Raw genomic sequence first — 22302 nt, 5'->3', positions numbered from 1 at the left:
GCTTACCCAAGATAAATTTCACTTGGGGAGCGTGGTAATACAAATAGATTATCTAAGAAAGCTGCTTTTCTGTCTTCCCAGGCTCTGTGCCGAATCACGCGCCATTCCCCTAATGCTTTCCAGAATGTGATTGAGAAGGTGGGTCTGACTTCAGTCATCAACTCCTTGGCCTCTGCCATCTGCAAAGTGCAGCAGTACATGCTGACCTTGTTCACTGCCATGTTGTCATGTGGGATTCACCTTCAGAGACTCATTCAAGAAAAGGTTGGATTTTTTACTTGTTCTGTCTTGCAAATTGGGTTCAGGTTTTTTTTTTTCCCCTTTCCTTTCTTTCTCCTTTTGGCTTTTACTTTTACCAGATCATAAGAGGTCAACATTTTCTGGAACATTCACCCTCCCACTAATTATTGCTGGTGTGACCTCTGAAGACAAACAGAATAAGCCTAATTCTACTTTCCTTCATGATAACTTTTAAGATAACTGTGGGTGGCTACCATGTTTCTCAACTTTCTCTTCTCTCAATTAAACATCCCCAGTTCATTGAACAAATCTTATGGAATGAATGCAAGGCCCTTCACCATCCTGGTTGGCCTCTTCTAGAACATTCTTCAGCTTATCAGTATCCAGCCCAAACCATGGTACCCAGAATTGAAAACAATATTAGAGCTCTAGCCATCTTCCCTTGCTATTCCACTTTTCTAAAAAAAAGGCAAGGCAAATTAATTTCAGCAAAATAATTTAAATCCTTTGAATTATAGAAAGCATAGAATTTTAAAGACAGAAGAGATCTGAGCCCCGCTGATCACCTAGTTTAAAATATATTTATCAAATGAAGCTCTTTTTCTTCCATGTGCCCATTTTGGGAAGGAAATGTTTAGACAGTAACAGTATTGTCCCTAGGGCTCCTGTTGTCTGTTCTCTGCTTTCCTCCTGGCATCCATCTCCTCTATGACCAATAGTCCCTGGCCACTACAGATAGTTGTTGTTATTGTTGTTGTTTTTTTGTTTGTTTGAGGGTTTTTTTTTTGAGGCAATTGAGGTTAAGTGACTTGCCCAGGGTCACACAGCTAATACGTGTCTCAGGCTGGATATGAACTTGGGTCCTCCTGACTCCAGGGCTGGTGCTCTATTCACTGTGCCATCCAGCTGCCCCTCAGATAGGTTTTTGTGCCCCTTTCTCACCTCTCCTTGGAAAGCCTTGGTGCTGCCCCAACCCTCTCTGATAGTCTTACAATACCCTGGGAATCACCTTAGCTTAAAAAGGCCAAGGTCTCCCACTGTATCCTAGGCCATCGCCAGTTCTCATGACCTATGTTGTGCCAGTGGACTCTGATGGCTCTGGAGGAGAGAATGAGGACTTTGCGCAGCTCTGCCTTGCACAAATCCATCACTTTCCTAATGTCATTGAGAACAAAGGAGTAACTCCAACCCCAATAACAATAGTAACTGTGACCATTTAAATGGCACCTGTACCTTTGTAAGGTACTTCCTCTATTGCAGCCCATTTGATCTTTGTAACAACCCTGCAAAGGAGGTATTATTAACCCCATCTTAGAGATGAGGAAACTCAGGCTGAGAGATAGTAAGTGACTTGCTCAGAGTGGTCACAGGTAGGATGTGAACCTGGCCCAACATTCTTTACCCACCACTCTGCTGCCTTTCACACCCCATGTGCCGTGACATTTCTGACCGCTCCAGTATGGACCTGGTAGTTTGTGGGAGTGTATCAGCACCAAAGAGAAAGGGAGGAAACTTGGGTTCCTTCCTCTGCCTTGAGCTAGCTGTCCATGGAAGGCTGAGCCTGTCATTTATTGTCTCAGGGCCATGGTGTTTCAAGAGTTGGGGGTAAGAGTAAGTGATTCTAACTTTCTCTGATTCTGTTATATAGATACAAATACAACAGTAGCATTTACAATCTAACCTTTTCTGATATTCTACATTTAATTAAACTGTTGAGCAGTTTTTGCTTCCAAGTTCAAATATAGTCACATACCTTATCATTGCATTCCTGACCTGATGCATTCCATTATTATAAATAATTCCCAGTTTTCTGTACTGCAATGTATCATTTGTAGAGTCTATGGAAAAGTCATAGAATGAGATTAATCCCCTGTGAATTTGCTTTAATTTTCTTGTTAAATAGACTTAATTTTATGAAGTATAGGCAAGAGTTATTTCCTCAATCATCTTCATGTATTTTTGGTACCAGAAGTCTTCCAAGTCCCTTACTATCATTCTTACAACAATAAAAAAGTAACACTTCTTTTGTGCTCAACTATCTTTGGAAACAAAAGTCGCCTCTGTATGTTCCCCATTTGCCCACTTTCAGCCCAGACCAGGACTGGATCCATTCACAGTTTTATATTTTACTGAGAGGAGAAAAAATGAAATTAACATACCATTTTGTATGTTCTTTATTATTGGTAAGTAAACTTACATGTGTTTTTAGGGAAACAGAATGTACAATTGAATGTACAAAACAATAAGCTTGTCACTTTGACTTTTTATTAGTAATAATATTTTCAAGTGTCCTCTGCCTTGGCGTTGTTGGGGTTGGTGGCTTTTCTTTGGTGACTGTAGTTAATGCGAAGTTGATGACAGTAGCCAGCTTTGCCTCTCAGCACTTAAGCCTTCAGTCCCACGATGCCTCTGGGATCTCACTAATGGGGGGGACACCCGTCTATGCCTTCTCACCTGGTGCCGTTTTGGTCTGTGGCCCCATCAGTTCTTCTTTGAGAATCTACTGAACAATCTAGTCGCTTGCTTTCTTGTAGGCTGGACATTCTTAACTTGATGTTCTTGAACTATTTTTTTTAAAGAAAACTGCATTTCAATATTATTTGTAATCCTATTTATTTTATTTTGTGCATCTCAGGATGTTATCGTGAGAAGGAATTGCCCCAAACTGCATGCCCCAGAGGTGAGGAGCCCCTGCTTTGGGTCCTCGGACATGTGAGCTCCCGTGCAGCACTGGGGATTTTAGTTGCACCTGTTGGCTCACTTTTGGGAGCTTCTTGACGAGCCTGCCCTCTGACCTTTCTGATCACACATCCCCTGGCTGATCTCTTTTATGCGAGTCACATTTGGTATTGCTTCAGCCTACGTGTGCCTGACACGTGGCCCATCCGAGTTCTTGGCGTTGCCTACAGTTTTGATTCTTGGCAGATTCTGGGATGTAGTTCATTGCTACTGTGTGATATTATTAAAACAAGATTGGTGTTATCAAGTCTAGTGCTTAACTGTTAGGGAATAGCTCTTGATCATTGACAGCTCTAGACAATTTGGAAGTGCCATACAGTGTAGCTTTTTCCTTCTATTCAGTCCTGGGCCAGGCTGATATGTGTACTGATGGAGTATGGCCATTCTGTCCAGCTGCATGGCATAGTCTGGACATACAGCTAGTAAGTGTCTAAGGACAGATTTAAACTCAGGAAATCTTCCTCACTCCAGGCCTAGTGCTCTATCCATTGTGCCATGTAGCTGCCCATAACGACACTCAGCACCCCTCAAAAGCCACTACAGGATCAGCCCAGACCTTTCCTCCAGAAGTGCAGCAGAACATGACCCTGACAACAAGGGTGAGGTCAGGATGTAGGCTGGGAGACTGAATGAACAAAAACAGAATCCCACCATAAATAAAGCTCTTATGGCAACAGAGACATTGAAGACACAAATGTAGAGGAAGATGATGATTCCAGAATTTTTACAAGCAAAACCAAAAAAAAAAAAAAAGACCCCAAAACCAGCTTGTGCAGAAGTTCAAGTAGAATTCCTGGAAGAAGTGAAGCAAGAGTTGAAAAATAAAAGCTTAAAATGTTTTTATAAATGAAATGCTGCCAGAGGAAAAATTTGGAAAAGAAAGGTGAATGATGGAAAAAAGAATTGTAAAAGGAATTAACAACTTTGTACAGGAAGTTCAGAGCCTTGCCCAAGCAACAAAAGTCTTGAAAATTAGAATGGATCAAATAGAAGCTAATGAATTCATTAGACAAGAGGAAATATTTTTAAAAATACTTTTTAAAAACTGAGTTATCGTGGAGTAATGGCACCTGAAAGCCAACAAGTAAGCTAGCAATGGCCTGGCACCAGGAGCTGTCCGCTTCCCCAGACCCCTCCCCACTGATGCATTCCCACTGGGTCCCACATGCTCACCTGAGCATCTCCACTTCTACCTGAGGGAACCCAGAGCCCCTGTCTACTCTGACCTTTGGGCCCACTACTCTTTTTCAACATGCTGTCTTTGGTAGGGACAGTCTGCTCCACCATTGATCTGCAAGGTCCTTGGGGTCTTGCTATCTGCCCAGATACTTTGCCTGCCAACTCTCAAATCATGATTCCACAATGCCTTATATGCACATACGTATATACCCCAAGGCGACTCTTTAAGAGGGTAAGTTGTAAAGAAGGTGACAAGTGGCATTGCTAGAGAGTTTCTTCATCTAGAAGTTCCCTGTATTATTGAAATCATAAGTTTAGTCCCTTTATATGAGTGTAAACACAATAAATATTATGTAATTTTCATGGGCAGGGCACTGGCAGCTGGAGTGATTAGGAGGAGGTTTCATGTAGAAGGTAGCATTTAAGTTGCGTTTTGAAAGAACCAGATATTTTTCAGATATGCTAACACAGCAAATGTTTTCATTTAAAACAGTATATTTTATGGTCTGCTATTTAAACCAGAGCAGCTGGACTTACTATTTATTACCTGTGTGACCTTGGGCAAGTCTTTGACCTCTGTGAGCCTTTATTTTCCCATCTATAAAATGGGAACAATAAAAATATCAGGCTCTAAAAAGGGTTTGAGTATCAAATTAGGTAAAATATGTAAAGCTCATTGCGTACCTTACAATGATATATAAAGGCAGCTATTATTATTATATTCAGCAGCATTATCATCAACCTTCTGGGAAGGGTCTTTAGTGAATATATATTGGATTATGATAATATGGGGTGTTCCAAAAAACTTAGTACAATTTAAGTTTGCTTAAACTATATTATTACCCTGTGTAGGTACTCATCATAAGAGAATTTATTTTGAAATAACTTTTACTTTTAAGTGAAGAAAAAATTTTTTTATAGTTAGTATATAATACCCTAGTTTTATCAGTATTTTCAAATTGAAATAGATCTACTGAAAAGCATGTGTTCCCAAAGTACCATTCCTTAGAGTTGTATTAAATTCATGGTCACGACCCTGTCATTACTTCCTGTATAAATTTAAGTTCTTTTAACTCTTCTGCTGTAATATACAATATCTTTGTAGGCAGAGAGAAAAGACCTTTGAAATTACTAGCAAATTTATATTTTTCTCTCTTTGTCTTAACTCTCATCTTTTTAAGGTCAGAGGACCACAATAAGTTATTTTTAGAGATGATTGCTCCTAAAGCAGAGGCTTGATCTAAGAGTTAGACCAGAATGCAACTTTCATCATTGAAACTAAAGGTTTTGGTGGGCACATAGAGTTGTGTAAATGAGAACAACATGATAACATGAAGAGGGATCTTTTCTTTTCTTTTCTTTTTCGGTGATCGTATTATCATCTCTCTTATCATATACTTATCTCATTTTAAAAATGCTGAGCTAAAAGTTGATTTCTGGGAAATTTTTCAGTATCCTACCCCATGATTGAAATCAAAAGTTTTTATGGAAAATGCCTTTGTGGGCACATTTGTGTGCCCCACATACATAGTTCTGTGAAAGGGATGATCTTTTTTCCCTTTTTGGGCTCATTTCTCTCATATACTTTCTTTAGCTCATTTAAAAATGTTGATCTCTGAAGAAATTTGAGCATTGCATCCTTTGTCAGGAGCACCTACTGAAGGACTGGTAGGTAGAGAGAGGTCTCATTTTGCAAGGTTCTCTCTACAGCTTCCAGTGCTGGGGGCAATGATTGGGGTGGCAGGTGAATAAAACTTCTAGGTGGTTTTATTCTGTGAGGAAGTAGACAAATCATTTGCCGATAGATGTGAAACTGACATGGATGTGGAAAGTGATAGGGCCTAATAAGAGAGTCATGGGTTGGCCTGAGTTGTGCATTTGCTTATGAAAGCAATGAGTCCATCCTGGAGGCCACTGAGAAACTGGGAGACTTAGAGGTGCAGAACTGTCAGTGCGTCTTCTATTCATGCTTTGTCATGAGAAGGTGCTCATCTCAGGTAAGGGTTCTGGTATGGTTCCTAGTACCCCCACATATACAAACATTGACTGTCTGAGGAGGAGAATAATATCATCAAAATTGGTCAGGTCATGTATGGCTCATCTTCAGTATCTTGTGTTTGAGGTGGGGTCAGGTAATCTAACCCTGTTTTTTGGGTCCAGGTGCATGTTATTCAGAATGGTGAGTGAAAGAAAAAACAATTGCCAATAGTCTCACATTTGTCAATGAGATTTTTTTAAGCTAATGGAATTGACATATAGCAAGTCTATATAGCACCAAGGAGAGAACTAAAAGAATCATCAAGTGTTGGATTTAGAGAAATAATATTTCTTAGGTATCACCAACAGAATTGGAAGAGAGCATAGGAACAACTAAAGTTGAACACTGTCACATAAATTTTTGAAAAGGAAATATTTTGGCAATATTAACATGCTATTTTATGGTTGAGAGAGTAAGGAAGTGAAAATGATCTGTCCAATTGATGGGTTACACGTATTCTGAGTGTGAATCAGATCTCCATATTTTTCATCTAGGTCAGTATTCCCTTGCTATAAGTTGTAATGTTTTTTTGAATAAAGCCTGGAAGAAGATTCCTTTTATGAGGCCTTTTTTGACCTTTTCCTAATGTTCATAAAATGTTTCATCCATGGGAGCTCCGTTCAAGTTAAAGCTCCTTATGCTTGGCCTGAGGCAAAAGAGGATTTTGAAGTTTGAAGTTAATTGGATAACCTGTTATTGAGTAATAAGACTTTGGCAAAAAAATGTAAAAAGACTTAGAAAAGTAGCTTTTTTTTTTCATTTTTTTTTGGTAAAAGTACTCTAGTCTTCCTGCCCGTAGGGTTTAGAAGATGCTGTTTTAAGAAATTCAAACAATTATATACCAATTCTGAACAAGAACTTTGGCCTTTGTGGTTTAACACAATTTACTTTACATGTAGGAAAAAGTATTCTGAGGGCAGAGGTCCATTACTTTTGTATAATCCTTGATAAAAGTTGTTAATGACATTGGCTGTTGTGGATTATTATTTGCAGGAATAGTAAATTATCCAAAGCTTTTAATAGTACCAGTCCACCAACATCATTACCTTGACCTGCTAAGCCATGGAGACTCTTTTTGAGCTGGTATTTCGGAAGAATCTGTTACCTTCAACATCTGAAAATCTAATGTAGAGATACACAATGATCTTCATTCCATATTTCTTCTCTGTGATCGTTGGTTTGAGTTTCTGAGCCATAACCCTAGACAGGGCCAGTTTAGGTAATGCTTGGCAGTCTTTTTTTGGATATTTTCTGAGCAATCAAAAAGCTTTTATCAAAAATGTTTAATAGCACTCATATTTAATGTGCAAATGAAAGTCACTGGCATAGGTGAAATAGGGTAGAATTTAAACACTGATATAAAACAGCATTTATCTGAAATCATCGAATAGACAAAATGTACATTTTGCTTATCATGTACCTGAGAGAAGGAAATTAAATTATATAAACAAAATCAGGTTCTGTAATTTTGTGTTCTGATTTTTTTTTAAAGTCTGAATTAATAAAAGGGTATGTTCTGCATGAGACATTTTACTTATAAATTGGACCAATGTTCTTTAAGGAAAGTGTGAACCAAGTACATTTTTATATTCAATCAGGACATTCATTATTTTCCCTTTTAAATGTCTACAGGAACCATTTCAAAGTAGTTGTCCTCATGCATTTCTCATTGTTTTTCCTTGGGGCCATTATCAGTTGATGGCCAGACTGAGCTCATTGAATTTTAGCTGTGCCAGCAAGTGAGAAGCAGATCAATTCGACCTCTTGAGACTTGCAAGGGATCAATTTGGAGTTCTTTGCCTTGTTAGTTTATATTTATTTAATATATTTTTTTAAAAACATATCGATTGGAGGGATATTTTTATCAATTGGTCCCTTTCTGAGACTGAAATCCTCCTTTCTGTTGTAAAACTAGTTGTGTTGGAAATTGATTATCTTTTGGATATATGTAAATTAGTATGTTGTAGCCATCCTCTTTACTTTGGATGATAGGAACTAATATAATGCCAATAAAAATTCAATTCAGAACATCTTTCAGTCTTAGAACCAACTGTCAGACATAAACATTTTGGAGCATTGAACCTTGTGGAGTATTGAATACTTCGACCAGAACTAGAAATGTAAGAGTCTTCTGCATTATCATCTGAGTATGGGTATAGATTAGGTACACTAAAAAATTGGCAAAACATAATAAAGAGTTCAAATCAAAACTGAACACATAGAGGATTGCAGATTCAGGTGGACTGAGGGTATATATTGGTATTCTCTGAAGCAGAGATTCTTAACCTTTTCCATGTCCTAGAGCCCTTTTGACAGTATCTATCTGGGGAAGCCTATGAACTCCATTTCAGAATAATATTTTTAAATGCAGTAAATAAAACACATAGCATTACACAAGAAAGTAATTATATTAGAATACATTTATAAAAATATTTTTAAAAATGTTCATGGACTCCAGGTAAAGAACCCCCTTTTCTAAAATTTGTTTTGCGAATGTGGTCCTTGCGCTGTTTTTGCTGGTAGTGTCTAACCTCTTTAGGTGGAGAGTTCAGACTCACAGGTGTGTAGCATACTGCAGATGTGTTAAGCATGCAACCCTGGGGGATTGTGCTCTCAGTATAGAAAGATCTTATTGGTAGAAAATGAGAGATAGTTACTCTTTGCTTTGCTGCTGCCATTGTCCATCAGCTAATTGGAGTGTATTTGTCAAAGTAGCTATTCTTATCATTTTCTTCCCTCAGAGTCTAATCAAAATAGATTCAATTTAAGACAGAAGAACTTAGTCTGGGACCCACAATTAGAGTTTAGAATGTGCTGCTGCTTGCTTTATTCTGTGAAGATGCTTTTCTCGTCCTATTGGATGTTTATGTAGTCTCCACTTTTAACACAAAACACAGACCTACTGGGTTGTGTGTTTAGTAATGATCCTCATTTGCAAAGTGAATTATAAAACCTTAATCTCTCATTGGTATTCAGAGAAGAGCACACACACAGGTTCACTCTTATTTACTTTGCACACATAAATATAATTTACATAGCAATTATAGGTCCAGCATTGAAGATGAGCTTTTTAAGGGCTCTGCATTTGGATGTTTTACCGGGTGTTCAGTTTTAGCTAGACATTTTGTCTCAGATATCAGTGTGGCATATATTTTAGTCATTGGATGACATAATTCTTGTTGGCAGGCTCTTCAATTTAGATCATTTTTTCTCATTCACATTGATATATCCTCAGGATCATATACATTAAACTCTTGTCTTCTGCCCCTGCAGGACCGGGCCAAGCAGATTTGCACATAGTTTCTTACTTTTGGTCTCATAAATCTTTTTTTAGTTCCTCCAAAGTCAGAGTGATTCCTGAAGTGGACACCTCTCGAATCTATTTGAGGAGTTCTAAAGTTAGCAATATCTAAATTTCTAGAAAGTGGTGATGGAAGGTTCATTCATTCACACTACCTGTCATCTGCCATCACAGGCTCATCCTGATTTTTCTGAAACCAGAATCAGAAATTGGAATAAAAGTTTAGATCTCTTGCTTGACATTGCCATGATACAAGTGATACAAGGCCACCAGGAAATTCTTAAACCTTTTAGTTGTTTTAAAGTCCTATGAAAATAAGTGAATCAATGCAACTTTCTGGTACTTTCTATGAATGAATTTTCCAGTCTGAGTTGTTCTTTGACGGGTTACCATATTTGACGTTGTGACATAAGATAAAATTCATCAGGGCAATACCAAACAGGAAGTACTTGATTGATTTATTAGCTCTCTCCTGATATGAGGCAGAAAGTCTCTTATGGCCATCTCCACGGGCTTAGCTAATGTCTGTGCGCACTTCTAGTGAGTACATGGGTAGCTTTAATTTGTATGGAACATCTGTGGCTTAAAGGGTTTTGTTTAGGCCCATCAAATGAAGATTTTATTATCTCTAAAGAGAATGACTCTCATTGCCATGTTTAACACCACTGTGTATCATTTCACTTAAAGTCTAAAGTTAAGGAATGAAACAATGGTAATGGATTTAACATAAATTGTTAACGAATTGGATTTGGGTTTTCTTTATGAATTATCTCTTAAATACATTTCAGTTTTCCACAAAACAATTTCAGAGCACAATGAGGAAATCAGCAAATTCAACCACTGTTAGGGTTTACATTGATTTTCAATCATTGTGACAGAAAACAATAAAAGGATGACTGAGTGTTGTAGCTTCTCTTAATGCCTGTAAACAGAGAATAATGATTTTTGCCCCTTTTTGTATTACTTTGTTAGTTGAGCATAATATATAAACATTATGTTTATCAAAACTGTAGGGAATTAGGTGCATTTATGGACATGATTTTTAAATGCTTATTTTTTAAAACTTTAATAATTTAATGAATATAACTGCACATATGCAACTATTCAGGACAAAATTGCTTTAGACTTGATAGTGTCAAAACAAATGTTGGGGAAGAAAAAAACCAGTGAGGGGTACCTTGGAGAGCTTGTAGTAGAATGAAGTATTAGAGAAAGGTTGTGGAGTTTGCAGTTTGAGAATGTGTGTCATATTATGTTTCCGGAAACAAACTAGTCTCAGAAAAGGAAATATTTTGGCAAAAAGAACATGATTTAACGTTATTTAAATCCACTAATCAAAAAGTTACCTCAAGGTCTAGGTGGCGTAAGCAGGGATTAGAGTTTGTTAGCAAAGCTTCGGGCCTGGTGTTAGCTGATGGATGAAGATGAGTATGTTTTCCTCACTCTATCTTTCGTTTTGCTTCCCCACAAAAAAACAAGGAGATAACCACTTCAGAGGATAATCATTTAATCTCTCAGAAGATATTTATAAATACAGAATATTAGGCATCAATTCTATGTAACTTTCATTTACTTGTTTTAGTATCATGCCTTGTTTTAGTGATTCCTATAGATGTACTTGCCAAAAATCATTTTACAAATTGTTTTAAAAGAACAATTTCTAAAACAGCTGTAGAATACATAAAAGAGTAGGGAGCCTGCCTGCTAAGATAAATACAGGGACTATATAAATACAACTGTAAAACACTCTTTATGCAAATAAAGGCAGACCTAAATGATTGTAGAAATATTAATTGCTCATGGATAGGCTGAATGACAATACTATTCAAATTGATTTACTTATTTAGAGCTATGCCAATTTAGAGTTAGCAAATATTATAACAAAGTTCATCTGTAGGAATAGAAGCATAAAAATCTCAAGAGAGGGTAAAAGTGAGAAAGGAGGGAAAAACATCAGATCTCAAGGCATGCTACAAAGCAGTAATCATCAAAACAATTTGATATTGCTTAAGAAATAGAGAGGTCAGTCAGTGGAAGATTAGCTATACAAACTACAGAAGCAAAGGAGCACTAGTAACCTAGTCAATCAGTCAATAAACATTCATTAAGCACTTCCTGTATACCAGGCACTGTATTACATGCTAGGGATAAAAAAAAAAAGATGGTCTCTGCCTTCAAGGAGCTTACAATCTAACAGGGAAGATAAAAAACAAAAGAAAGCTGAAAAGCAGGAGTTTGGGGAGCAGGATGGAGAATTTAAAGAGGTTCAAAATGAGTGCACTGGGTAGGAAATGAGGTTGGTGTCTGAGGAAATGTCTGTTCTATCACCTCGCCTGCAATGGAGGAGTCATTGCCCCACCCTCCAGGCATAGGGGCAGAGAGTACTGATGGGGTGTGAATAACTAGTCAAATCAGGTCTTGCAGGCTGAATTTTCCTAATGATGAATTTACTGAGGACATTGTGGAGAAGTCAATGAAGTCCAAAACCAGTTGTAAACAAGAGGGAAATGAGGAGATGTCCAAGCCTGGTGTTTGATAAACCCAGGGACCCTAATAACTCATTGTTTGACAAAAATTGATATGAAAACTAGAAAGCATTGTGTCAGGAACTGGGCTTAGTTCAATATCATCTACCATATACCAAGCTAAATGGACATGACTTAAGCATAAAGGTTGACAGCATAAACAAATTAGAGGAACAGGTAAGAAATTAACCTTTTAGATCTATAGATAGGATAAGAGTTCTTGACCAAGTAAAGGCTAGAGAGGATCACAGAAAATAAAACAGACAATTTTGATAATATGCTATTATAAAGGTTTTGCAGAAACAACAAATGTAGGATAAATTAGAAGGGGAAATAACTTTGCAACAAATTTCTCTGGTAAAGGTCTAATTTCTTTTTTCCCCACTTAATAGTGTTTTTCCAATTACATGTAAAAATAGTTTTCACCATTCACCTTTATAAGATTTTGAGTTCCAAATTTTTCTCTCTTCCTCCCTCCCCTCTCCCCTTTCCAAGACAGCAAACAATCCAATATGGGTTTATACATATACATCATATTTCCACATTAGTTATGTTGTGAAAGAAGAATCAGAACAAAAGGAAAAAAAATATGAGAAAGAAAAAAAAACAAAAGAAAAGTGAAAATAGTATGCCTCAATCTGCATTCAGACTCCATAGTTCTTTTTCTGGATGTGGATAGCATTTTCAATCATGAATGAGTCTTTGGAAATTGTCTTGGATCATTGTATTGATGAGAAAAGCCAAGTCTATCGTAATTGATCATCACACAGTGTTGTTATTACAGTGTACAATGTTCTCCTGGTTCTGCTCATTTCACTCAGCATCAGTTCATATAAGTCTTTCCAGGTTTTTCTGAAATCAGCCTGCTCACCATTTCTTAAAGCACAATAGTATTCCATTACATTAATATACCACAGCTTGTTCAACCATTCACCAAATGATAGATATCCTGTCAATTTTCAATTCTTTGCCACCACAAAAAAAGCTGCTGTAATTATTTTTGTATGTTTGAGTCTAAAGGTCTAATTTCCAAGATATTTAGGGAACTGATTCAGATTTTTAATGCTAAGAGTGATTCCCCTATTGATAAATGTTCAAAGGATAGAAACAGAAAGTTTTCAGAGGAGGAAATTCAGACTGTCAATAGACATATGAAAAGATGCTCCAGGTCACTAATAATTAAAGAATTGAAAATTGAGACAACTCTGAGATTCTACCTTATACTCATTGGATTGACAGAATTGACAAAAAAGGAAAATGATGAATGTGGGATGGGCTGTGGGAAAATGGGTGCATTAATATAGCTGTGAATTGGTCTAGCCATTCTGGAAAGCAATTCCCCACAAATTATTAATTGTGTATACCCTTTGACTCAGTGGTGTCACTAGTAGGCCTAGATGCCATGATGAGGTCAGAGGAAAAAGGAAAAGACCCACATTTATAAAATTATCTGTAGTAGCTGGGTTTTTTTTTATTGTTGGTGAAGAACTGAAAACTGAGCAGATAACCATCATTTGGAGAACATATGAAGAAATTTTGGTATATAAATGTGATGGAATTGTAGTGCTATACGAATTGAAGAAAGAAAGACATGGTTTCTGAGAGGAAGACTTAAATTGCAGAATTAAGTGAGCAGAGCCTGGAGGGCAATTTACACTATAGCATCAACATTGAAAATATGAAGAACTTTGAAAGCCTTCGGAACTCTGATCAGTAAAATGATCCATCTTGATGCCAGAGTCCTGATAATGAAGAATGTTACCCACCTTCTGACAGAGGAAGGGGATAGGCCAAGATGTAGATTGAGACACACACTTTAGGACAAGGCCGATATGAGAATTTGTTGTGCTTGACTATGTATATCTGTCAAAATATTTATTTGTTTTTTCTTTTTTAGGAGAATGGGGATATGAGGAAGTGGTGAGATAATAGATTTTTGTTAACTTAAAAAAAAGTAAAATTGAATTGAAAAGTAAAAGAAAAATTTTAGAAAAATAAGAATGTTTATAGGTTAGTTGGATAGCAGCACACATTCCTGATGATATATATGCCTGCATTCATTGATTCATTTTTAATTTCTTTGCTGGAAAGGATACTGGTCCAGGTATCAGAAAACCTGGATTTGAATCTTAGCTCTGCCAATGTACTCTGCTGTACAGTCTTGGGATACTCTCTTTACCTCATTGTTAAGATCAGAGAGTTAAACTAGGTGATCAGCAGGGCTCAGATCTCTTTTGTTTTTAAAATTTTATGAGTTGTATAATTCAAAGGACTTAAATTATTTTTCTGAAATTAATTTGCCTTGCCTTTTTTAGAAAAGTTGAATAGCATGACCTTAAAAGGGAAGGTGGCTAGAACTCTAATGATGTTTTCAATTCTTGGTACCATGGTTTGGGCTAGACACTGATAAGCTGGAGAGTGTACTAGAAGAGGCCAACCAGAATGGCAAAGGGCCTTGCATTCATTCCATGAGATTTGTTGAATGAACTGGGGATGTTTAAGTGAGAGAAAAGAAGGTTGAGGAGAAACTTTAGAAGAGAAATTAGGTTATTCTGTTTGTCCTTAGAGGTCACACCAGCAGTAATTTGTGGGAGGTGCAAAGAGTCTAAAATATAGGTTGAATGTTGGGAAGAGTTTCCAGCAATTAGAGTTGTCCTTCAGAATGCCCGTCTCTGGAGATGGTGGTTCTTCCTCATTAGGGATCTTCAAGCAGAGGCCAGATGACTGTCTAGTGTCTTGTCATGGGGAATGCTTTTCTGGTATGACTTTGACTAAATGATTGCTGCCTTCCAGCTACAAATTCTGTAGTTGTTTGGAAGTGAACAAGAAAAAATATTTGTTTACTGTTTCTCCAGTGAAAACAATTTCCTTCTCCCTCCCTCTCTCCCTCCCTCCCTCCCTTCCTTCCTTCCTTCCTTCCTTCCTTCCTTCCTTCCTTCCTTCCTTCCTTCCTTCCTTCCTTCCTTCCTTCCTTCCTTCCTTCCTTCCTTCCTTCCTTCCTTCCTTCCTTCTTTCCATCCTTCCATGCTTCTATCCTTCCTTCCTTTGAAAGTTCTAGCTATCAGGTTGAGCTGCGCTTATTCATTATGGAAGTCCAGGCTAGGTAGCACAGCACATAGAATGCTGAACTTGGATCAGGAAGACATGAGTTCAGATCCTATCTCAGACACTTATTTAACTGTATGACCCTGGGCAAGTCATTGAACCAGTCTTATCTTTACTTTTCTCATTGAAAATTGGGAATAATAATAATAGCTCCTACTTCACAGGATTATTTAGAAGATCAAGTGAGACAATACATGTAAGCCACTATATAAACTTTAAAATGCTATATAAATGTGAACTATTATTATTTACTACTACTACTACTACTACTACTACTACTACTACTACTACTACTACTACTACTACTACTACCACCACCACCACCACCACTACCACCACCACCACCACCACTACTACTACTATTGGTTACTTCAGTTTATTTTAGCAAATAAATATTAAACCTGGCCATGTGAAACATATAGGAGATAAAGACAAAAACAGAATAGTCCCTGCTCTGAAGAATATGATATTTTATTTTCCATTGTCCATTTTCTCCCATGGACTATAGTGTAAACCAAGGAGGAGACCTTACCACTGATAACAAGAGCCTGGCTTTTTTTTAAGAGGGAATCTGGTTTCCTTTATGACCCTGAGGCAGGCATATTAGTTTTTTTGGGTTTTTTTTGTTTGTTGTTGTTTTTGAGACTGGATCCTATCTTCACTAAGGTGGAAAGCACATGATCACAATACAGGTCAAGGTAGAAGCTTTGAACTGTTCCTTCCTTCTCCCCTCCTTATGCAGCCAGGTGGCCCTCTGGTCCCTCCCCAAATTCCCACCTGGAGCTCACCGAGTTGGTGCCAGAAATCGTGCTGAAATTAGTGTAGATGCCTGAAAGGCTTTAGCCTTATTGCGGCTCCAAACCCCTAGACTTATGAGATCTAGCAGCCTCCCCCTTCCCAATAGCAGGATTACAGGCATGTGCCATCAATCCCAGTAGTTTTTTTTTTCCAAAGAAGTCATGCAAAAAATTTTAAGCCACAAAAAACCCTCCCCTCTTTTTTCCTTAACTCACTTTCCTTTACACTGTGAGTCTCCCACTTTCTTTGGTACCCTAAAATAATGTTATTTTTAGGTTAGACCAAATAACATACTTACAGAATATAGACCATAAAAAGCACAAAGAAAGTTGAGTTCATTTTTACTATAAATATTCTTGCCAAATCTGTCCTTCCAAAAAGCTTTGCCTAATATAGCACATTTCAGTGGAATTATCACCTCTTTCCCTAAACTCCTTATTTATAGAGCTTTTAAACAGGCTATAAATATGAACATTTGAGAGAAAAATAAAGGCTTCCAAACTTCATTGAAGTTGATAGGGGTATTGCAGGCTGAGTGTCTGCTGCATCAGGCCTTATCTATAAGTCTTCTAATACATAAACATGAAGCAAATTAAGTAAAGAATGTCCCAATTTCTGTGCTGTGGTGTCCCGGCAGAAAGCTCTTGAGACTATGGAGTAAACAGCACATATTTGATACGATTAACTTCTTCCTTTTGGACACACTATAAGTTTGCAGAAAAGTAGAAATGACTTTTATTCTCCCTATGCAGAAACAAACAAAAAAAATCGGCATTATATTGCATCTCTTTCATGTAGGGCTTACAAAACGCTTACCTATTTGACCCTCACAGGTAGCACATGTGTTATTTTGTTAGTTCATAGGATCTGCAGTCTTCCAGATGTGGACATTCCCTCTTATAATACAAATGGCAATCCATTAATACCTTTTCATTGTGTTGTTGTCCAAAGTCTTCCATCAGTTCTTCAGAGTGTCTACCTAGCACATTGAAGGCCTTCTTTTTAAAAATGTTTCATAGATAGCAGTTCAACTTTCAGAGTATCCATTTGTGTTCCTTGCCCTTGGAAAATGACTGCAGTGCCTCATTTTCCAGGCTTATGCATCATCCTTTATGTTTTATATAGCACTTCCCACATGCATTTCATCATTGGGAATATACTGAGTCTCCCTGAAACGACACATGTCTTTCCATTGTCCTTTGAGTTACTTATAATTTGGATTCTTTGGAGATTGTGGTAGAGTAGAATGGAAGCTCCTTGAGGGCAGGGATTCTTGCTGTTGCATTTATATTCCCAGCCTAGCAGAGTGCCTAGCATATGGGTGGCACTTAATAAATGAATATTGATTGATTGATCATTCCAAGATTAGCATCTATATAACATTTACCAGGATTATATTATTTAAAAAAGGTAGACTTTTTGCAGGAGGGATCAGGTTGGAATCCTTGGAAGCATTATACATAATCCAGTCTGACTTCAGCCTACTTAGTTCTGGGCCCAGATCATTGTCCATACAGGACCCATTGAAGATAAGTGTTTTGATGTGCTCTCTCATCGCTGCTTATCTAACTACATGTCTTAAGGTAGACAACATGCATTTTATGTCCAATTGATTTCTCAGAGGGTTTGTGGGCTTTGTTGAGGAGGACTTGTGTCGTCGTAGGACTGTAAAGTGATCAGCACATTATCATCCAGAAATAGGAACATTTAGAAAACATCTCAGTTGTTATAGAGTATCTCTCTTCCACTTGGACTTTCCAGAAGCCATCCTCCATGACAGACCCAAGTGCCGGGGGTGAGCACATGCCTCCCTGTTTTATGCCTTATGCGATGATGATAATCGGAGGATTGTTGGACAGAGTTATCTGTAGTTGTATACTATATATATCTGTTCTGTATCTAGAAATTTTGTTTGATCTTAACTTATACACAAGACACTGTGTTAGAAGAGTGCTTTCATAGCTGCATTTTGCTCTTTCAGGTCAAATTATTTTAGCACTTGAAAATTAAATACTTGAAAAAAATTCATTAACTCTTTCAGGCTTGTGAAGACTCTTTTTTGCTGCATTGGTAGGTACTGCCGTATTAAAAAGAGTCTAATGCACTATAAATTCAGGTACAGATAGTCCTAGTAAGTAGCTTGTTTACTCTGTAGTATCTTTCAGGAGATACAATATGAATTAATGTAATTAAATACTTAATCTAGCTTGAATGACAATATGTTTAGTCCAGGCAATCTTTTTTGGGGTTCGTCTAGCCTCATTACAATGGCTTTTGTTTCTTGCTTTAAAAAGAAACAAAAAACTCATGTTTGCCAACTTTTCTCCTTGCTGTGATGATTTTGGGATTTCTAGAAACTTAGAAATTTCTATGATTTGATTGCTATGGTTGTCAGTTCTGATCATTTTCCCACAGTGCTGCTTTATATTTTAATAGTTTATTGTACAAGATTCTTTCACAATGTGAAGGTCATATCTCTCTGGGAAAATTTCAAATGGACCTTGACATCCTAGACTGTATTTAAAAAAAAAAAAACAAAAAACACCCAAAACCTCTTTTAAAATACTGTCATTTAGCAACTTTTTTTTTTAAAAGACACCATATTGGGCACTGTTTCTACTCTGGTATCTTTATTTCACGGATAAGTGTAATACCAGGGTAGTCTTTATGTAATGCCCAACATCACAGTTGTAGGTACGGTTTGGAGGGATGTTTTGCAAAATCTCTCTAGTTTGTATGTGTCACCATGCAGAGAAACCCTGGGAACATCGGTGTGTGGCTTGTCACCTCTCCTTTTACTCAGTAAACTCCAGAAGCTCCCTATTTCCTCCAGTGTCAGATATAAAGTCTTTGTTTGGCGTATATTGAGGCTCTTCTCAATCTGATCTTTCCTACTTTTGTAGTTTTCTTCCATTCTACTTCCTTCTACCTGTATCATGATCCGACAACACTGGCCTTTTTGCTATTCCTCATACATGACACTCTCCTGTTTCTGTGCTGTAGCATTGGCTGAAACACCCTCTCCTCATCTCTATCTCTGGACATCCCTGGATTCCTGTAAGACTCAGCTCAAAAACTGCCTTCTGTAGGAAGCCTTTGCTGGCCCCCATAGCCGCCTGAGCTTTCCTCTCTAATGTTTCCTGCCTTGTACCATGTGTGTATCTTGTGTATGACTATTTTTGTGTTATCTCCCTATTAGAATGCAAACCCCTTGAAGGCAGGGACCGTTTTTGCCTTTCTTTTGTTTCCCAGGTATTTTTCACTGTGCCTGGTACATAGTAAATGCATAGTAAGTGCTTGTTGGTTAATTTCACAACATCTTTCTGTGTTTTGCCCACACCGGGTTTGTTTTGTTGTTGTGGGGCTCCATCTTTACTTCTATATGTGTGTGTTGCGTGTTCCCTCTTTTTTCCAGAGTCAGGTTCCCTCTTTTGTATGGGCCTGGGAGTCCTTCATAAATGAGTTTTGCTCAATTTCTGTGTGCTTGGCATATGACAAGTGCATGTGTTGGTGAAAAGGGAAGGACTTACTTGCGTTTTCACAGGTCCATGGTCATTTGAAGAGGGAAAGAACCCTAAAAACTAGGGGCAGTGAGGAAGGGCCTCACAGAAGATATAACATCTGAGTTGAACCTAATAGAAGAAAACTGTTCTGAAGGACAGAGATAAGGAATAGTGCATTTCAGACCTGAGGGATTTTCCATGTGAGTGTTCCTATGCAGGAGATGGCGTTTGGAGCTCTGAGAATGGTTAAGAGGCCAGTTTGGCTAGAATGTAAAGCATGTAGAGAGGATTAGTGTGATATACCATAAGTCTCTTAAAGCTGATAGGGACTAGATTCTCAAGGGCCTTGGAGACCAAGGTAATGAGTTTGCATTTTATCATATACGCAGCCAGGAACTACTGAAGTTTTTTGATTTAGGAGTGTAAGGGTAAGTGATAGAACTGGCAGCCATAATGAGCAGACCTGAACCAGGCTTAAAGAAGCCAAAAAATGAGAGAGCAAATAAGGGGAGGGAGCCAGAGAAGTAATGTTGGGATGAACCAATGAGAAGAATACCGCTTGAACCAGAGATAAAGCAGAGACCAATTTACTAAGCTAATAGACCAGTGGGTCAGAGAGGCCGGAAGACCAGGATAGCTGATTGATAAATATTTAATAGTTTAAGCATTTGTTTCAGTCCTTTTGTGGATGTCTTTTAAGCTAAGGCTCTTCTTGATACTGATAGGATACTAATTTCTAACATTCATACATCAGATGCTACTTGTCTCCAGTTCTTGATTTCTACTGGCCTGGCCCAGCAAATGAATGAATGGATTAATGAATGGAAACCATGTATTAGATCCTTACTTTGTGCCATGCACAGTACTAAGCAAAATAGTCCCTTCCCTCAGGGAATCCTAGGTTCCCTTGGGTTATGATTTATATCAGTGTTGATGGCCTATAGACATTTGGAAACATAGGGACTAGACAAGTCATGTCCGTAGATGTCAATATGGGAGTTATTAGCTTAGAGATTAAGGCTGTAAGAAAGGAACAACTCTCAAAATGAATATCAGAGAAAGGGCAAAGAACTGGAAATAGAGTGTGCTTAGAGCATTAGTCAGAGTAAGGGGGGAGAAGGAGGAAAAAGAGAAGGAAGTCAGAGAAGTTGGAAGAGAAGTAGGAAAATCCAGTGTCATGAAAGCTATGGAAAGAACATTTCAAGAATGGAGTATTTGTGCATGGAAAAGGCCTCAGAAAGACATTGGTAATCAGAAGGACAGAAGTGGTAATGGAAGAATGGGCCAGCTCAATTTTCCTTTTAAAGGAAAATATTTCCAAGGCCAAATAGTCTTTTGATTTTTAATTTTTTTAAAGCCCAGTATGTCACCCATGTGAGTTTTCAGTACACTGCATCTTAGATCTGTTTGTCATTGGGTGCCCAGTGGACTGGGCTTATGAGAGCAATGAAAATAACTTTTCCAGATGTAGACATAGATTTTGATTTCAGATGGACTAGAAGCTTCCTTAGAGGCTCTCTCTTCATTGTGCTTCTTCACAAAAAAATAAATAAATAAAAGTTTGCATAAGAACTTCATAAGAACAATAAGAAAGACAGGTTTTTGAGGGATGAGTACTTAGAGCTCCAAAAATTCATTTTTTTGAAGAAAGAGTAATATATTGTCACCCAGGGTTGGGCAGTCACTCCAAAAGAACAAGTGAAGTGCCCTTCAGTGCAGATGTCTGTGTAAGGTATTTTGCATCTCACTATTTTCACTAAATTTCTCCAGCTCCGAAGGCCCTGCTAAAATGGGAGCATCATCTATTTTGCCCAAAGATTTCATTCAGTGACTGTACCAATAAATTTGAACCCAGCCTTTACTCCTCTATAATCTTTTTCTTGATAATCAACACTATTCCAACTGAAAGAATATCAATTTTTTATTTTCTCCATAATTTTCATCTCTCTTCTTTAGGACTTTGTTACCACCGTTATCCGTCTGTTTGACAGTCCTTCAACTTCCATTCGAGCAAAAGCTTTTCTGGTCCTTCTGTATGTTTTGCTTCATAATCGAGAGATGTTGCTTCTAAGTTGCCAAGCAAGGTAAGACTTCTCCCCTGCAAGAATTGCTTCAGTAAATTTCAGTTGGTAGTTGTGACAGTCATTATAGCAATCAAGACATTTGACATTGATGATTTGATATCTATTTTTTAGAGTGGGCCTTGGGATTGAATTATTCCACAGACTTTAGAGCCTTCAGGTAATGCACATAGTACTAGAAAACCAGTTTTTTCTAGACATTCAGTACTCTATAATGTGTTGGGATCATAAGTTAGCTCCTTTGGCACTGGGGAAAGTCCTGGGAAATGGCAGACATGGTGGAGAACTCCCTGAGTAAGCCCTGGGGACAGCAATAAGAGCCTGGAATGTTGCCGTTAGTGAGATTTGAGGAGTCTCATTGCACTGGCCACTTTTACGTGTGCCCAGTTTATTATGATGACTGCCAGCTAAACGCCTAGATTGTATATCTTACGCTCTGGAACATAAAAACTCCAATGGATACATCCTGGGAGTTTTGGCGTTGGCCCAGTGGCTTGGAATGTGTCTGAGTACTTACTTTAGATATATTGCAAGGTCTATGTTAGAAGCCCACCCACCCCAACACCCTGAAATTACCTTAGATGTAGAGAATGTAGGCCAAGAACACCAAGATGCTCATTGTATACTGAAATGTAAGACTTATACAAAGAACTTGAGAGTTGGACCTCAGTAGCCATCCAGTCCAGCCTTACCACCAAGAGAATCACCATTGTGCACGCCATACTAAATGAGTGCTCATCCAGAACTCTGAGGAGGGGAAGCCTACCACCTTTCACTACCTCCTACTGTACTA

At 37.9% G+C, this 22302-nt stretch overlaps 1 protein-coding gene across 14 annotated transcripts in view; it reads left to right on the top strand.

The window, feature by feature from the left end:
- The window catches only part of ULK4 (unc-51 like kinase 4), a 651508-nt gene that overhangs the window by 155963 nt on the left and 473243 nt on the right, over positions 1-22302 (top strand). For 13 of the 14 annotated variants that reach the window (XM_078151680.1, XM_020987361.2, XM_020987362.2 and 10 more), the window contains 2 exons: positions 82-264; positions 21385-21512. In XM_078151680.1, coding sequence (XP_078007806.1) covers positions 82-264; positions 21385-21512 — 311 coding nt within the window. The remainder of the gene's footprint in view (positions 1-81; positions 265-21384; positions 21513-22302) is intronic. The other variant, XM_078151694.1, reaches the window with a different exon arrangement.

This window comes from Phascolarctos cinereus, unplaced genomic scaffold (genome assembly GCF_003287225.1).
Source record: "Phascolarctos cinereus isolate Bilbo 61053 unplaced genomic scaffold, phaCin_HiC Scaffold_1;HRSCAF=81, whole genome shotgun sequence".
NCBI lineage: Eukaryota > Metazoa > Chordata > Mammalia > Diprotodontia > Phascolarctidae > Phascolarctos > Phascolarctos cinereus.
The sequence above is the reverse complement of the archived record's forward strand: the minus strand, read 5'-3'. Positions and strand labels throughout refer to the sequence as shown.